Below are 19,505 nucleotides of genomic sequence, written 5' to 3'. Positions count from 1 at the left end.
ATACTTGTTGATGAAGGGCTAACACTTGTATAATTAAACTCATCATATCTATTTTTTTTCTAAATTGTTAAATATTGAATGGATTGTTATTAATCTCATCAACAAGTCTCCATTTGAGCTTTCACACCAGAATATCCAAAATTAACAATTGTCAATTCACGTTTTAATAAGTTATAAGAATAGATACGATAGGCTTAATTTTACAAGTGTTAATCCTTCATTAATAAGGATCTATTTAAGTTTTCACTATAATCAATTTAAAATTAACAACAATCTATTTGAGTTTAATAAGTTAAAAAAACGGATAGGACGAGTTTAATATACAAGTATTAGTCCTTAATCAATAACTATTTATTTAGTTTTTAATAATAACTCATTTGAAATTAATAATTGTTAATAAAGAACTAACACTTATACTATTCGAGATTTCACAACAATGGATTGGAAATTAACAACAATACATTTGGGTTTAACAAGTTAGAAAAATGGATAGGATGAGTTCAATTATATAAGTATTAGTCTTTTATTAATAAGTATTCATTTAGGCTTTAACAACAACTCACTCGACATTAACAACAATTCATTTGGGTTTTAAAAGTTAATAGGATACGAGCTTAATTATACAAGTGTTAGTCCTTCATCAACAAGTATCCACTTGAATTTTAATAATAACTTATTTGAAATTAACAACAATTCATTTGAGTTTTAACAAGTTATAAAAACAAATAGGATATGCTTAATAGTACAAGTGTTAGTCCTTTATCAATAAGTATTTATTTGGGCTTTATCAACAACTTGTTCAAAATTACAATAATTCATTCAGGCTTTAACAAAAAGCTACTATGATGGGTTTAATTAGACAAATGTTTGTTATTTATCAATAAGTATCCATTTGCCTTTTGACAACAATCATTTTGTGATTAACAATAGACTTTAACAAGTAAAATGCCTAAAGTTTGAAAGCTCTCAATTTTTAATTAATCATATCAGATTAATAAATAATATTATAAAATAATAAGTTCCATTTTGAAATAAACAAACATTGTTATGTTAATATAAAAGTAGTTTAGAAACTTGGTTGCTACATACATACATATATATTTTGGCTATGTATTATTAAATGGACTTACACTACCAAGCTTTTTAGGTGGCTAAGGGATCGTGGGATCAAACCCCCTTTGGCCATCTTTACCAATTCAAAAAAAAAAAAATGTGTCATCGATACTAGAGCTTTGGTGACCTCACTGGTTGTAAGGTCTTCGGTAGCCGGCGTTAGCGACAATGAAGGTGTCTTTTTTTTATTATTTTATATTTCAAGAACAATTTGGTCATTTCACATAAAAAATTAATATCAATTAAGAACCAAGAGATTGTAATGAAATTTCAAAATTAATTAGTTCTTGATTGATATAAATATGTTCTAGTGGTCTTTGATTGATATTTTCCCTCTAATAAATTACAGTAATACTGAACGTGAAACTAAGTCTTATCCAAGCTTTTAACACATCCGTACAGGACATGTGTACATTTTTTTTTTTAATGTCTTCGGTAAACGTCGCAAAACTGGGGGGAAATATCTTAGCATGCTGTCTATGATTTTTCCTATATTAATATGTTGGGATGATAGGTAGATAACAAGAGTCAAGAGATTTGATAACTCAGAAAAGGGTAGTTATGAGACTGAAGCTTACAGTTCCACCATAACAAGATAATGGGTGAAAGAGTACTGGTGTTACTGGTTCTTGTTTTCGCCTGTTTTCTGGTAGCAGAAGCAGCAACAGCTCATGAGGATTGTAAGTTTAGCTTTCAAGTCATGTATCATATGACTTCCTTTGTATCTGAATAACTTCTATATTACACATGTTTCTTCGTATTGAGTCTATCATCCCCAGAATGAAATATTGGGAATCTTCTAAACCAGAAGCACTCAATCTGTTTTCCTAGCCAAATAATACCAGGACATGATAGGCAAAACCTGTATATCTTCATGATTTAACTTTCTGTTCTGCATATTTCATGTGCAATCAAGGGTTGTATACTCCTCCACTCAAAAAAAAAAAAAAAAAGGTTGTATAATTCTATGTGTATTCTAAACTCAGGATTTGTCGTGTACTTAAAAAAATGGAACCTTTCATTATTTTACCTTCTCTTCTGCATATTTTCAGATGAACTAAAATCTGGATACTTTTAATGTATATTCTTAACGTTGTGTTTGGAATTTCTCATGCAGACATAGCTCTGATGTCTCTTAAGATACCTTGAGTAACACACCTGGCAGTTGGACGGATTCAGATCCTTGTGATGATTATTGGGATGGAATCGAGTGCACCAACTCTCGTGTTACTTCCATGTAGTTTCTCTTATGATTTTTTATTTGAAGTTGCGCGCTTTGTACTGAATCTTCTTTTCTAAGATTAACTGCTTGCTAACATTTCAGAAAATTACCAAGCACAAATTTGGCAGGCCAGCTATCTGGAGATATTGGTTCACTATCTGAATTAGAAACCTTGTGGGTGATTTGCTTTTAGTATTTTCTTACTGTATTTGATATGCATCTGTCCGTATTAGACATGACATAATGCTTCATATTGTATTTGTCACAACTTGTTCCTGTTTTTCCTCCTTTGATAGGGATCTCTCTTATAACAAGGGCTTGACTGGTTCACTTCCTTCAGAAATTGGGAACTTGAAGAAACTGTCCGACTTGTAAGAGTGCATTGATTGTTAAGAGCACAAGCCCTAATCTGAAATAGTTCTTATCAAATTATTCTCAACCAATAAAGGTGCTTTCTTAATTCCAGGTTTCTCGTTGATTGTGGCTTCACTGGTCCTATTCCAAATAATATAGGATCCCTGCAGCAACTTGTCTTCATGTAAGAATTCTCACATTTATTTAGTAAATTATTGAAAAGCTTTCCATTGAGCCAAAAAGGAAAATCTGATTTGAACCTATTCATGTTCCATTGTTGTAACTTGTAGTCTATGTATTTTGTTGGCGTGCTGGTTTCTTGGGTGACACTCTAAATCAGCATCTTTTTTTTTTTTTTTTTATTTCAGGTCTTTGAATAAAAACAGATTTTCTGGGGAAATTCCTCCTTCAATTGGTAATCTGTCAAAACTTACTTGGCTAGATTTAACTGAAAATGATCTTGAAGGACCCATTCCAGTATCAAGTGGCAGAACGCCTGGCCTTGATAAGCTACTCAATGCAAAGCACTTGTACTTCAACTCTCTCTTCTGCATTAGTTACCATTTTTCCTCCAACAATGATTGGCCTTTATTATTGATCTCTATTTCACATGTTTGCATTTCCTACAGTCATCTTGGAAAGAACAAGCTTTCAGGAAAAATCCCCCGTCGGCTTTTTAACTCAGAAATGACTCTGATACATGTGTAAGTGCCACTCAATATTTGACATCTAGAAAAGCATATCAGCTTTCCTGCTCATTTTGAAACTAAGCAAGGCACAGAATATTACTCAAATATTTGCCTTTATTTTTTATGCTGCAGTAGTTCTCTCTGTTAAGTGTAAACTAATAAAGGAGAGGGAGGGAGGGAATAATGGATATATCTATGATGCTAGGACAGCATAGAAACTGGGGATTGATGGTATAGAGGCAAGAGTCAATGATACAGACGTTAACAACATCATGAACCAGAAAATTATAGAATCAATAATTTATATTTGTAAGGACATCTTTTACAATCTTCCCCCACGATAAGGATGGTTTAATTGGTTAGAAGGTTGGATTTTTTTTAAAAAAATAATACCACATTTGAAGGAACAAATTTAAACTACAGATTAAGTTATGAACTATTTTTGCAAATATTTAGGTAAAATCATATAGACATATGTATATTTGTTTATATATAGCCAAATTATATTAGGTTAACTTGTAGGAATTTCCTAAGCATTCTTAATAATGTGGAAGAAGGGAATTTTGTACTTACACAAAAAATATATCAGAGTATTTCCTAATATAATACACAAAAAAAAGTCTCACATATACATTTCTAATTTTCTAATTTTCTAAAATATCTAAATATACCCATTAGGCATGTTTGGAGGCATCATCTGCATCAGAGTGGGATGCATATTGTTAAGGGTGTCTTAGATTAGGACTTAATCATCAGACTAATTATAGTAAATCAAGGACTAACTCAAAAGGATTATTCTATAAGAGATTAACATAAATAAATTCTTAACATGTACTTTCACAAATGATTCAATATAAAAGGATCCCAAGTTTTTAAAATATTTTAAGAACTCATATCATTCAATTAGACATACACGGAAGCATGATAAAGGAAACACATCAACATGGGAGAAGAGCTTCCTCCTTTATTTTCTCTCTATGCCTTACTCTACAATACATATATACATATTTACAATATAACACTTGGCTGCTCAAACCCTTCCATAACTAGCAGCGGGGGGCTAAGGTCTCAATTACATTTATCACAATGACTATTACCTAATCATCATATTCTATATATCATCTATTCATCAATAGCCTATCATATATATGAATTTTCTTTTTCATTCACATATAATTAATATCAACTGCTCACCCTTGGACATAAAAAACACAAGGAGAGACCATAACAACATTCAAGTTCTCAAATTAGGCAAATATTAACTATTTTCACTTGTACAAATATTTTGGCCTGTTAGTATAGCACAAGTATCAAACCAGATTCCCCAGGGCCCAAAATACATTTCCCCCAATACAAAACCCATAATGCAAGTGGATCAAGAATATATTATCCTAGTTGGCAATATCATAAACTAAATACACATATCAAAATAAAAAGAGAAAGGCCTATAGAAGTGATTATTATCACTTGACCTAATGCTCCTTTCCTCTGTTCTTTTGAGATGAGCTAGCTCCTGTAATATGTTAAAAGAGAGGGGTGAGTACAACCACTCAGTAACTAAGGTACATTAAGTTATACAAATGTATGATAATTAATCATGAATGCAAGTGGCCAATAAATTTATCAAGGTGACCATTCAAACAATCACATTAATAACATGTTAATCACATTAACATTTAACTCATGTGAATAATTTCAAGAATAAAGTCAAGCACACAATTTGCACAAATAGCCACATATACAGTATTCACAAAATTACTACATGTTCTCATTTCTACAATTATAATCATATTCTCAACATAGCCATTAATCACTGAAATGGCATGATAGTAATAATATACATGATCAATCTCTTCCTTATGTCCCCCCTTATTTCTTCTGGTATGAAATTCGTGGGCCAACAACCGGAAGGGATCGTCCATGTGATGAGACTACCCAAGGCCTTAATCATATCATGAGGGTTATCGGGTCAGGGTTACCTTACTCACTTATGAACACAGTTTCCCCTAAATCGCACACTATGGGGTGTCATACCCAAAACTAGCTCTTCCCAAAACTCCAAGTAGGCCAGTTGGGTCAAGTTCCTTGATAAGAACAATGCTACAGTACCTTACAAGATAAATAGTGACTATAACCCCTAGGATTATTGATTAATAACCAAGTACCATATGGATTTTGTATAACCGCTAACTCCTTCACTAAGGTGAACTCCCGCCATATTTCAAAAACTCATATATATAATTCACAATTATCCCGCATGCTCATCAACTTTCTTGCCTAACAAACATCAAGAATCATCATTTTTCAATCATGCCTCTTGCATCAATTTTTATATTATCACATAAAACCATATTAACATCATATAAAACTCAACATGCTCATACAATTCATCACTGTGCATAATCCACAACTTATAACCAAGAATGTACACATAATCATCAACCATCAATCTCATTACTCACACCAAGTCATAATTAACTTGGTCACAAGTCATAGAGTCTCAACAAAGCCACATGCATTACAAACAACCATTTTAAAATTTAGACATATATATATATATATATTCTTTTATTTCACCAACATAATTAATTAACATACAAATGCATAAAATAGATTTCCTCCGGTTACCTCAACCTTTGAGAGGTCAAAGGTTACCCCTCAAGTTACAACACTTTCAAAGCTTTCCAAAGCTTGAATGGTGTCAAAAGAAAATTAATCTACAACTGATCATATCCCAATGTGTCAATAATATTATTAACACAATTTTCACTCATACTCTAACACTTAAATATTTATTTTATTTTATTTTAAGACCTTAGTCTTAGCCTCTTGAGTTCTAAAATTTAATTTCATGTATTTGAACCTATCTACTTGGTTTAATAGTCTCCTTCACAATAATTTCATTCAAATAATTTTCTAATATCAAAATTTCCTTTTTTATTTCGAAAATTCACACATAAAAATACCCAAAAATTACAAACTTGATTTCAAGCCTAGAATCATTATTCTATAGCTATAATAATTTATTTCTCATCTCAAATAATCATCTAAATATTAACAAATCAATTTATATTTTTAGATTTAACCAAAAATCTACCCATAAGGATTTATGGATAAACTCAAATGCCTCCAATTTCAATTCTATCAATAAAATAATACTCTAAAATATTTATTACACTACCAACAACCTCAACAACCCGATTTTCTCATCAAAAATTCATCCCTCTTTCAAACCCTAAATTTTTTAAAATTTTAGAATTTGCAATCTTAGGGAAAAAAATGACTAAGAAAATATTTAGAATACTTATCGAGTCTTAAAATACTTAAAATCTCATCTGAAGTATTTTATTATAAAGCTTTACCTTCTAAATCAGCTCTTACAACTGCAACATCGCTCTCTCTCTCTGTTCGCACCCGAGGCAAATGAAGAAAGAAGGAAGAGAAATATAGATAAAATATGGCAATGAGTTGTTTTAAAAACAAGTGTGGGTCCCACAGCCTTTACTCTCTTTCCTTTGTCTTCTTCAATGCACACACGGTTCCGCCCCTACCTTTTCTCTCTATTTTTTTTGACATTATTTACATCTCAACACCTAAAGTAAAAATTACTTCTTTCCCTCCACTTCAATTTTCAATTTATTTTATGTTCCTTTTCCTTCTTCTTTCTTTCTTTTTTTTAATAATATTATCATTACTATTTCTATTTACTATAAGATCATAACTTAGGATTTTAATCTAAATTAAATCCAATAATAATCTTCTAACTAAAATTATTTATATCTAAATATTCTTCCAAAATTGCTCATTTACTCTAAATTAACTTAATTAACCTTAGGTTAATTTTTTTGGGATGTTACACATATAAAAAGGCGGCGATGGTGGAGGCATAAACAAAGGTGGCGGCTGCATAAATGGTGGTGATGACTGCATAAACGGTGAATGTGGCAACACAAAGAGTGGTACTGATGGCAACAGTGGCATGTTAGGTGAAAGGGTGGCTAAGGTTAGTTTTGGTGACGATACTAATAGTGGTAGGGAAAATGAAGGGTGTGATGAATGGAAGGATGAGGAAGGTACTTTTTAATCTAACATGGGTGGCATCACAGGATCCCAAACGGTCTTCGAGTGGGTGTGAGTGTCCACTATCACTTAGGCCGATCCATAATCTGACATTATGATTGCTATCCAATCGATCTCCATAATAATGCTCTTTGTTGGCATCTAGACGCATTAAGGAGATAATCAAATGATTTTTTTTTAATTCTCAATAAGATGTTACATAAGAACTAATAATAGTCCAATTGCCTCGAGTGCAAAAAACCTTTTTTTGTATTAAATAATTGAAAGCATAATATGAATAATTATTACATAAGCCAATAGTACTAAAATGATTGTTAAATAATTGAAAATAAATATTTTTAAATTGACCATATTTTATTATAAGAAACTATACTAGGGTGTCTCCTAGAATGGATTCATAGAATAGTTTCTCTCACCTAAATCTCCTTCATGATTAAGAATTTCATTGGGTTTATCTCACATCTTTTTTTATAAAACGAATTCCCTTAGGAATATATATATATATATATATAGATATATCAAAGTAATAATTTTAAACATAATGGTCATAATACCAAAATAAATATTAACACAGTAATTAAACAATTATCGCTAAAACTAAACATTAATAACAATGAATATATATATTTCCTCTATTAAAAAATGTAAGGCAGTTTTTGAAGAGTTAGATATTTAAAAATGTAAGATTTTTTTAGTCTTTCAAAATATAATTATTGTCTTTTTTTCAAAAGTACCCTTATTGATGAATAACTTTACATTTATTATAGGGTGTTTAATAAAATAAATATGAAAAGATAGAGTTAGTTGAAAAGTAGGTAACTACTTTATTAGGAGGTGAGATTCGATTAAAAATGCCTTACATTTTTGAACGAAAGGAGTGTGTGTGTGTGTGTATATATATATCCAATAATTACAAAAATAAATAAAAATTTATTGAGTAATTAAGATAAATTTAAGGAGGTAATGCATAATTTAAACAACTATTGCTGACATTAAAACATAGTAAGCTATCTGAATCTGCCTTTCTACCTGAATATCTTTCGGTTCAGGATTTTGGACAACAACCAACTTACAGGAAGCATTCCTTCGACACTTGGGCTTGTTCAGAGTCTGGAGGTGGTGTAAGTGTCTTTGTTACAAATTTCAAACAGATTAGAATTTAACTAGATTCTTTCTGGCTCAAGAATCCTTCTATGGCTGCAGGCGCTTTGACAATAATTCCTTAACTGGACCCATGCCTCAAAACATCAACAATCTTACGAATCTTCAAGAGATGTAAGCAAAGATGAATTAATTACCAGAAAAGCTTTATTCTTCCCGTAGATGACCATTGGTAATTGTTATGGAAAATTTGACTTTTGATCAAGGTTTCTAGTATTCTTTCTTTTGCTTGCAGGTACTTTTCCAACAATGATCTGTCTGGTCCTATGCCAAGCCTGAGTGGAATGAATTTCCTCTCATACCTGTAATTATTTAAAAATGCATAAATTTTATGGAAATCATATTATTATTATCAAATAAAATTTGTGAAGAAAAGAATAGTACTCCTACGATAATGACTGACTTTGTTTATTTTGAAGTGATATGAGCAATAATAGCTTTGATCCCTCAGATTTTCCGCCATGGCTTCTTACTCTCAGCAACTTAACAACATTGTATGTCTGTATTTTTGCACTTCAACCTTATTCTCTCTGTCTCTCTCTAATTTCACACTTCTAAGAAGTTAGCTCCCCCCCCCCCTTTCCATGGTAGAAAGATGGAGAAAACGCAACTTACAGGGGAGATTCCTGCTTCTTTCTTCAGTCTTGCCCATTTACAGAACGTGTGAGTGCTAGAGGATTTACTTTAGTATTGTGCAATCTGAAACCTCGACAGTCACAAATTGATTCCATATAATGTAGTCGTTGAGAGACAGATAGCAAAAGAAAAGGGAGCGAGTTATATTCATAGTCTCATTTCTTTTGCTACTCTCTCTCGCGGCATGTTTAACTGTACAATTGTTAAAAAAAAATTCCAATTAAGTAGTGTGTTTTAACTAGTGTGAAGTTCTAATATAATGAATGATTACATCCAAAAGGGAAAAAAAGAAGAAATTTCACATATTAATCTCTGGTAACATGTTCTGACATGTGACTACAGGGTGCTAAGTCGTAATAAGCTCGCTGGCTCGTTGGACATTGGCACAACCCACAGCACGATACTGCGCCAAATTGAGTTGAAGGATAACAAAATTGAAAAATTTGAGCAACAAGATCTAGCCTCCAACATTACGATAATGTAACTTATAAATCTCAATGATTATTGACTCCTTTCCTATCTAGCAGTATACAGAATAGGCAATTTGTTTACTTCAAAGGAGTCTTATTTCTCAGTCCACATCAGATTTTACATTTTCATATTTTTCTATTCAGACTGGTGAACAATCCAATTTGCTATGATGGGGGTGGGGGAGAAGAACGAAGTTTCTGTTCTCATGTGCCAGACATAATACATGCACCACCACCAAGTACCTGTCCTCCTGTTACCTGCAGATCATATCAGAATCTCAGTTCAAACGGCAAGTGCGCATATCCATTCATGGGAATTTTAAGTTTCAGAACACCTTCCTTCCCAGACTGGCAAAATATTGCCTTCGGGCAAAGCCTAAACGATGCTTTCAAAGCTAAATATCTACCTGTGGATTCAGTTTGCCTGACAAATCTGACTTGGAATCAACATCAAGATGTTGAATTGAGCTTACTAGTTTTCCCGTCAAGGGAAGATCATTTCAACAGAACTGAGATTTCTAGTCTAGCTTCTCTGCTAAGCAACCTGACTACTGTTAATGCATTCGATTTCACTCCATGCCCATATGAACACTATGGTAATTTATTTTTTCAGCCTGTTTTACACTTTTTGTGGGAAATTTATTATACATTGCTTCAAGTTAAAAGTATTTGTCTCTCTTGTCATTTAGAAGAAGAACCTATGGGATCAAGTAAATCATCAAATGACTTTTTGATAACCGGAACAGTTGTTGGTTGTTCTGTTGTGCTGGTCTTCTTACTTTTAGCTGGCATTTATGCTTTCTACCAAAAGAAAAGGGCAGAAAAGGCAATTTCTCAAAGCAACCCTTTTGGTAAGATATCATTTATAAGAGGTGAATTGCACAAAATTTCTGTGAGTTTAGTTCAAAATAACGTATAATTCCTCTAATTTTTGTTGAAATTTGATAGACCTCCTATCTATTTTAGAAACATACCTACATCTCCTAAAATTAAAGAGTACATTACACACACTTCCCTTGAGTTTTGTTGAAATATGGTAAATCTCACGTATACTTCCAAGACCTACAAAGTCTATGTTCTTTTATTTTAGAGGAAGTCTCTATATATTTTAGAAATAAAGCAGAGGTTTATTTAATTTAGTCAAACTTGAGTTAGGTCTGTATAGTTTATTTTTTGTTTCAAAGGAGACATTTATATGATTGGAAAATAAAGAAAGGTTTGTGTAATTTATTTTATTTATAAATTCATAAACTTGGCTTCAGAATTTCTAGACAATATAATAAAATTGAGCTGGGAAATCTTTTATTCTATAATATGCAGGACAATGGGTTTCTGATGACAACAAAATTGTGAGCCCTCAATTGAAAGGAGTAAGGCAATTCTCTTTTGCAGAGGTTAAGAAATACACCAGAAATTTCTCTCCAGACAATGATATCGGATCTGGGGGTTATGGAAAGGTCATTTCTCATCTTCATTTTCAATTCCCTGTGGTTTAATACATGGCTGGTTGAAAAAGAGATCAAAATGCAAACAACATTCCTTAAGATTAGAGGTTCTACAGCTTATCCCTTCAACTTTAAACTATGACTATCACAAATACTGTTATAGTAGACCACAAGGAATTTTTTTAATTGTCAAAATTAATATCTTTAATTGCACATTTGACAAATATTTGTTGACAGCAGGTTTATAAAGGGACACTTCCCAATGGGCAACTAGTAGCAATAAAACGAGCTCAAAAAGAATCTAAGCAGGGGGGGCTTGAGTTTAAAGCTGAGATAGAACTTCTGTCAAGGGTCCACCATAAGAATCTTGTAAGCCTTGTGGGTTTCTGCTTTGAGCAAGGAGAACAAATGCTGGTTTATGAGTACGTCACTAATGGAACTTTTTGTGATACTATCACAGGTATTTCTATTCACTTTTCAGTTTTCACTATACCTACAAAACAGATTAGTTTTAGTGTCTTTTGAAAATTTATCTGGATTTTTTTTTAAATTCTCAGTTCAGATTTTGGGCGCAAAAGCTGCCAATAAGAGATTTTGTATAACTAACAAGTGGGAATCGCAATGTTTTAGACTTGAGAATTATGAAGATAATTTTTTCCCTTACCTTTCGCTTACCTGATCCAAATAAAACGGCACAAATTGAATACCAGCAAGTCTGGCCAAAATTTTCATCCCTACTGCTAGACCATTAAGAAGGAAATCCTTGTCCTAAAAACTTTATATAACTAACATATCGGAAAAAAACTAAAAGCTGTTTACAGTGTGGGACATCATAGACTTAGCGTATTTTTCTTCTACAAATAACACTGATGCGATCTGTGACTGTATCCAGGAAAATCAGGACTAAGATTGGACTGGCCTAGAAGGCTAAAGGTAATCCTTGGTGCTGCTAAAGGTTTGGCTTATCTTCACGAACATGCCAATCCTCGTATCATACATAGGGACATCAAGTCAAGTAACATCTTATTGGATGATAACTTGAATGCCAAAGTAGCTGATTTTGGGCTTTCCAAGACTATGGTTGATTGTAACAAAGATCATATTACCACTCAAATTAAAGGAACAATGGTAGGTTTGGTACCTTCTAAAAATTTTTACACTATAGAAAACAACGGAACTAGTTGTGAGAAGATGATGACAGCCTATTCCACAATTGACTGAAGATGGATCCTTCATTGTACCATTAAATTATAAATAACAAACAGTCCCAACAACCAACAAAGGTTGGTCCAATTGGTTAGAATTTAGCCTATAACTTACTAAGTTATAGATTTAAATCTTGCTATCAATGTAAGGACCTTGTTAGTCAATGATCTGTACAAAAAACTTTTTAAGTTTAAAGGCATGCACTGGTCTTCGAGAGCCTTTATCAACTGACCTAAACTTTTTGTTATAAAACAAACAAACAGCCCCAATAATGCATTTCTACTTTTGGTTATGAAATCTAATATTTAGAGATCTCTTAGATACCATAATGCATTGTTAGACTAAATTGATGAGAATGGATCTTGTTTTTTTTTTTTTTTTGACATAGGGTTATTTGGATCCAGACTATTACACAAGTCAGCGTTTGACTGAAAAGAGTGATGTTTACAGCTTTGGAGTACTAATGCTGGAGCTGATAACTGCAAGAAAACCTATAGAAAAAGGGAAATATATTGTGAAAGTGGTTAGGAATTCAATTGACACAACAAAGGAGTTATATGGTCTTGAAGAAATTCTTGACCCAGTCATTGGTTCAGAATCAACACTGAAGGGTTTAGAGAACTTTGTGGATCTCTCAATGAAGTGTCTCCAAGAGACAGGTACTGACAGGCCTTCAATGAATGATGTGGTGAAAGAAATTGAAAGCATTTTGCAGATAGCTGGTTTGAACAACACTTCTGAATCAATAGCATCTTCTTCATCTAGTTATGATGAAATGACAAGAGGGAGTTCTCAGAATCTTTACAGTAATGACTGCTTTGATTCAGGTGCTGTACCCCTGCAACCAAAAATTATGCCTAAGTAAGTCAACTGTACAATTTAGAATTATAAAGCAAGGAACTTGTTTATCAACTTTTTCTTTGTATCTAGGCCACAGGTTAAACATAGGGCTGTCTTGATTGATGTGTCTTTCTTTTTAGTCTTGGGATTGTATAGCTGATACTTGTCTGTGAAGAGAGACTATAAATGTTTGTTTTTCAATTTGCTAGCTATATGAACAGAATTTGAACTTAATGGATGAACGCAATGAGGTTCTTTTCCTGGGTTCTGAAACTGGGAAAATAAAATATTCAATGTAAGAGGTTGAAATGCTGTTTTGGTATTAATGTTCTTAAACGACTTGATTTGATGTGGCTGCTTACATTTTTACCATCAACATATGATAACCTTCTTAATAAAAACAATAAAGATGTCTAACTTTTCTTGATATTCTCGCATGGTGCAGGATTAGTTTCATTTTGCTCCTGATCTCTCTTTCTTTTCAGGTTTTTTTTTTTTTTTTAATATTCTCTGTCTGAAAAATCCTGCAAAAGTTTCATGATGTAAATGACCTTGTCACATCCATAACGATACTCACTGGGAGGGCATTTTGGTCATCCATCATATGCGAGAAATGATATTGAAGTCCCTTGAGATTTATTTGAAATTAATAAAATTACGCGTTAATTAGTGTGGGCTTCCTTATATGAGACTTTAATATAATTTTTCTCACAATATTCAATGCAAGAGGTAAGAATGATGTTTTACTATGAATGTTCATTAACCTGATTTGATGTGGCTGATCATATTTTTACCACCAACACATGATAGTATGATAGCCTTGTGAATAAACTCAATAAAAATGTCTAATTTTTCTTGTTATTCTCACATAGTATAGCCTTCACTTGGCTTTGCTCTGAATCTCTTTTTTTCTATTATCTGTCCAAACCTTGCAAGAGTTTTTGATATATAGAAGTTTCTCTTCTATACATTCTATATCTAAATCCATGAAGGTATAAAAGCCTTTTATACAAAGTGTTTCTAAACATATTTCGTTTACTGTGGTCAAATCGTGGAGTGACATTGATTTATTTCACTGTTGCGCATATAAACATGTTCCTCTATATTATTGTTTTCTGGTATATTTTATTTCTAGTAATGTTATTTATAAAAATTATAATTTAATTTGTTATTTTAATAATGTTAATTATAATTGAAGGGGTATTTTAATTATTTAATTAAAAAATTATTTGATTTTATTCTCCCAATGCAGTGACATTTTAAATTTTTTTGAATCTCAATTAAAATTTTTAATATATTTCTTTTAGTTTTCTCTCTCTCTTTTTTTTTTATTTTCTCTCCTTTCATTTTTTTTTTTAAACTTCTTAACTTTTCCTTAGGTTAGGTTATTCCATTATTTTATTTTATTTTTTCAGCAAACTATTTCTTTTTTTAAAAAAGCTTCTTATATTTTTGGCGGCTTCTTTCTCCAACCAAGCAATCACCGGCACACCGGCCACCGCCGTCTCCAGCGCTGACTTCCAGCTGCATTGAGTTTCAAACCCACCATAGCAACTCTGCTCAGCACCTCCACTTGTGGGCCCCACGACCTCACCATTACCATCCTATCTTTGGTTCTCTCCGGCAAGAAAGAAATATTCCATAGTTTCTTCAATCCAAACGGGTCATATGCGACAATCATCTCTCTGGAAACCATCACCATTATCATATGCGACAATCATCTCTCCGGCAAGAAAGAAATATTGGATAGTTTCTTCAATCCATTTTGGTTTACTTTCCATTGCCCAAATACTCAATATCAGAGAACCAAACGGGCCCGATTTTGGAGTTGCAGTACGCAATAGTGGTGGCGCATGATCAGATTGTACCGTCCCACCATCTATACCACACGATCATGTATCACAGTGTCAGCACATTCTATTTCTTTTCGATTAACCCACCACCTCCGTTACCAATCCACGGCTCCTGTACAGTTCGATTCCCATCTCTACTCGGCTACGCTTCAAAAGTGTATACGAAACGCTGACTACGACTCCGGAAAGTGCCTTCATTGTCACATCATCAAAACAGGGGCTTCTTTGGACTTATTTGCATTTAACGTTCTTCTTAATCTGTATGTAAAGTCTGATTCTTTGTCCCATGCATCTCAACTGTTCGACGAAATGCCCAGCACTAATACTGTCTCCATCACTACATTGGGTCAGGGTTATATGCGCTCCCTTCAATTCCCTGCAGCTCTTGATTTATTCCTTAGGTTATTCAGAGGAGGCCACCAGCTTAACCCCTTCGTTTTCACATCCATTCTCAAGTTGCTTGTCAGTATGGACAGCGCACAAATGTGTTTCGCCATTCATGCATGTATTTATAAGATTGGTTATCACTCTGATGCATTTGTTGGTACCGCTCTTATTGATGCCTACTCTGTCTGTGGATGTGTTGATGTCGCCAGAAGTGTTTTTGATGACATTCTTCACAAGGACATGGTCAGTTGGACTGGCATGGTAGCTTGCTATGCTGAGAATGAGTGCTTTTACCATTCATTACAACTTTTCTCCCACATGAGGTTAATGGGTTACAAACTAAACAACTTCATCATCACTGCGGTGCTCAAGTCCTGCCTTGGCCTACAGGCCTTTCGCCTTGGCATGGGTATTCATGCATGTGCTTTGAAAACTCATTATGAACGGGATCTTTATGTTGGGCTTGCATTGCTGGAATTGTATAATAAGTCCCAAGACCTTGACGCTGCAGGACAATTTTTTGAGGAAATGCCTAAGAATGATCTTATTCCTTGGAGTCTAATGATCGCAAGGTATGCTCAGAGTGACAAAAGTAGAGAGGCTTTGGAGTTGTTCCAGCGTTTGAGGCAGTCAGCCATTGTCCCTAATCAGTTTACATTCGCTAGTGTGTTGCAAGCTTGTGCCACTTTACCTGCATTAAATTTAGGAGAACAAATTCATTCTTGTGTCCTGAAAGTTGGTCTTGACTCAAATGTATTTGTGTCTAATACCCTCATTGATGTTTATGCCAAGTGTAGTAAAATGGATAGCTCTATGAAATTATTTATGGAATCACCTGAGCATAATGATGTGACTTGGAATACCTTGATTGTTGGTTATGTGCAGTTAGGAGATGACGAGAAGGCACTAAATATGTTTGTATCCATGCTTGCTTATCCCTTACAGCCAACAGAAGTGACATACTCTAGTGTTCTTCGTGCCTGTGCAAGTTTGTCATCATTGAAGCAAGGACTTCAGGTTCATTCGTTAACTGTGAAAACCATATACGATAAGGACACTGTAGTTGCCAATTCACTGGTTGATATGTATGCCAAATGTGGTAGCATTCGCGATGCCCGAATAGTATTTGATAAGATGGGAACACGAGATGAAGTTTCATGGAATGCTATGATCTGTGGATATTCCATGCATGGCCTAGGTGTGGAGGCTCTAAATATATTTGAAATGATGCAACAGTCTAATTGTAAACCAAATAAACTAACTTTTGTTGGTGTCCTATCTGGATGTAGCAATGCAGGACTGCTAGATAAAGGACAAGCACTCTTTAAGTCAATGATGCAAGACTACAGCATTGAACCATGTATAGAACATTATACTTGTATGGTTTGGCTTCTTGGAAGGTCAGGCCATCTTGAGAAAGCAGTGAAACTCATTGGTGAAATTCCATTTCAGCCTAGTGTTATGGTGTGGCGGGCATTGCTTGGTGCTTGTGTCATCCATAATGATATTGATCTTGGAAGAATTTGTGCCCAACGTGTGCTTGAGATGGATCCACATGATGATGCAACCCATATACTTATGTCAAACATGTACGCCATTGCAAGGAGGTGGGACGGTGTTGCTTCTATTAGAAAAATTATGCACAAAAAAAGAGTCAGGAAGGAGCCAGGGTTAAGTTGGATTGAGGATCAAGGTGTGGTTCACTATTTTACTGCTGGGAACACTTGTCATCACGACATTAAACTTATCAGTGCAATGCTTGAATGGCTAAACATGAAAACTAGGAAGGAAGGATACGTACCCAATATCAATGTTGTTTTGCTTGATATGAAGGATGTTGAAAAAGCACGTGTCTTGTGGGTTCACAGTGAAAGATTAGCTCTGGCATTTGGACTGATACGATTGCCACGTGGTTGTCCTATACATATCATGAAAAATCTCCGTATATGTGTAGATTGCCACATTGTTATGAAGTTGATCTCCAAAATTGTGCAGCGAGATATTATTGTCAGAGATATGAATCGGTTTCACCATTTTCAGCATGGGATTTGCTCCTGTGGTGATTATTGGTGACTGATGTATTTCAATTCCAGAATCACAAATTCTGCATTTTCATTTGTGGTGGCCTGCAAGAAATTCTTGTTCACTTGAGGTAAATTTGTATATGAAAATGGTCATGTCATGTATGGTACTGTACTTATGGATGATTCTTTTTTGATCTTAGGATCTTGTCACTAGCTTTATTCAAACAAAGATGTGAAGTATTATGCTTCTTCTTGCATGCTTTTATTTATTCCTTCCACTTCCTTTATTGCTATGTGTGATCTTATCTTCCCTCCTTTTTTTTCTGTCATTACTCATTACCTTCCACACTAGGGAAAACCATCTTGAGAAGGACACAGCAAGGTGTTTCTCCATGACTGTTCTTATTTTTTATGATAGTAAGTGTTTGATGTTGACATGATTTGATGCCTTTAACAATGTTTTGTGGAAGACTTGGCATTCAAGGTCTTACAAGGGCAAGACATGGCCTGTATTTTGTAGCACATGGAGTATTTTCAGTGCAATCTAAATCTGGATACTTTTATTTATATTCTTAACATTGTTATTGTAATTTTCATGCGTTCATATCTGTAAAGTCTCTTATGGATGCCTGGAAGAACACACTTCCCAGAAGGTCGTGTCGAGATCCTTGTGATGATAATTGGGATGGAATCAAGTACACTAACTCTTTCTTTACTTCCATGTGGTTTTTCCTAAGGACGTTCTTGTGGAGTTGCCTGCTTTGTGCTGGATCTTCTGTTGTGAGATTAACTTGCTTGCTAACATTTTCAGAAAATTACCAAGCCCAGATTTGACAGGCCAGCTATCTGAAGAATTTGGTTTGCTATCTGAATTACACACGTTGTAGGTAATTTGCTTTTGCTACATTCTTATTTTATTTTGTATCCGTCTTCCTCTTGTATTAGACATGACGCAGCGCATCCTATTGTGGTTGGACAAAACATAGTCTGCTGTTCGTGTTGGTATTTTGTTGTGTTTGGTATCCGTGCTTCTTAGCCTAAAGACACAAGAAATTTCTTATGACCATCAAGTCTGCCAAAATGTGGCCCATCCTGTAGTGTTAGCTATGAGGTTCTTCTGTTAAACACAACAAGGAGAGTTCTTTGGGAGAATCATTCATCTAATGTTGAATTGTAAACAATATCCTCATGGTCCTAAAATAACAATTACTACCTTTTATGAGTTGATCTCCATTTCACGTATTTCCATTTCATACAGTCATCTGGGCAAGAACAAGCTTTCAGGCCATTTTATTCCTCAACTTTTTAGCCTGTAAATGGATCTGATGCATGGGTAAGAACTAAGAACCAAGCCATATTTGTCAATTTAAACTCTCTCAATACAACTAACAAAGAAAAATATGCACACTCTCCTACTCCGACTTTGGTTGGAACAAAACAAAGCATGGAATACTGGTAGAGGTTCAATAAACTGAATCTTCTAATGGTGCTCTAATGTATCACCCAAGTATCATGCCATGGTATACAGCATACTGCAGTGGCTTTATTTTTCCATATTACATTTAATATTTGTTTTATTTTTATATTAACAAGTTTATGTGCCAAACAATCCTTATTGCATGTGCTTTAATGAAGAAAAATCCAGTTTTCACCAAATGGAAGAGTGTAATGTGGTTGAGTCGACAGAGACGCTCCATTCATTGTAATGGGAAAACAGACCATTTATTTGAGCCACTGAATAATGCTGAGAAACAGTGCTTAGACTGAAGGAACGAACTTGACTGGCCCTTCCTTTGCCATGGACTAAGTTCGTCTTGTGCTTTGCATAATGAGTCAGGCTGTTTATGATTTATAAATAGTGTACTATACTATAAATTTTATATTTAGTGTGTGGGCTTTTCATGCATTTTAAGCTTCCTAGGAAATGGTCAAAGTGCATGGTCGTGATATGTGAATGGTAGAATATGATATGATGGAGATTTGGATTTGACAACTTCGAAATTTCTACGTGTTAATTATTTGAAA

At 33.9% G+C, this 19,505-nt stretch overlaps 1 protein-coding gene and 1 pseudogene across 3 annotated transcripts; both read left to right on the top strand.

Annotated features, from left to right (window-relative positions):
• Positions 1 to 1,656: 1,656 nt before the first annotated feature.
• LOC129287264 (leucine-rich repeat receptor protein kinase HPCA1-like) lies at positions 1,657 to 13,557 on the top strand (annotated as a pseudogene).
• A 1,141-nt stretch (positions 13,558 to 14,698) lies between these two features.
• On the top strand, positions 14,699 to 19,505 carry LOC129287227 (putative pentatricopeptide repeat-containing protein At5g13230, mitochondrial). Of its 3 annotated transcripts, none has more exons than XM_054923417.1 (3): positions 14,699 to 17,608; positions 18,292 to 18,367; positions 19,116 to 19,505. In XM_054923417.1, the coding sequence occupies exon 1, from the start codon at positions 15,070 to 15,072 to the stop codon at positions 17,527 to 17,529; it is 2,460 nt and encodes an 819-aa protein (XP_054779392.1). In that variant the 5' UTR covers positions 14,699 to 15,069; the 3' UTR covers positions 17,530 to 17,608; positions 18,292 to 18,367; positions 19,116 to 19,505. The 3 variants fall into 3 exon arrangements, with proteins under 3 accessions (XP_054779392.1, XP_054779391.1, XP_054779390.1); XM_054923416.1 differs by having other exon boundaries at positions 14,699 to 18,175; XM_054923415.1 differs by having other exon boundaries at positions 14,699 to 18,367.

Source organism: Prosopis cineraria, unplaced genomic scaffold, assembly GCF_029017545.1.
Source record: "Prosopis cineraria cultivar Desert tree isolate PC_DT_omini unplaced genomic scaffold, ASM2901754v1 PC11, whole genome shotgun sequence".
NCBI classification, from domain to species: domain Eukaryota; kingdom Viridiplantae; phylum Streptophyta; class Magnoliopsida; order Fabales; family Fabaceae; genus Prosopis; species Prosopis cineraria.
Note: the sequence above shows the minus strand (reverse complement) of the source record. Positions and strands in the feature narration are given on the sequence as shown.

Coding starts and splice junctions, on each gene's coding strand:
- LOC129287227 (XM_054923417.1), top strand. CDS start 15,070: ATGATCAGATTGTACCGTCCCACCATCTATACCACACGATCATGTATC.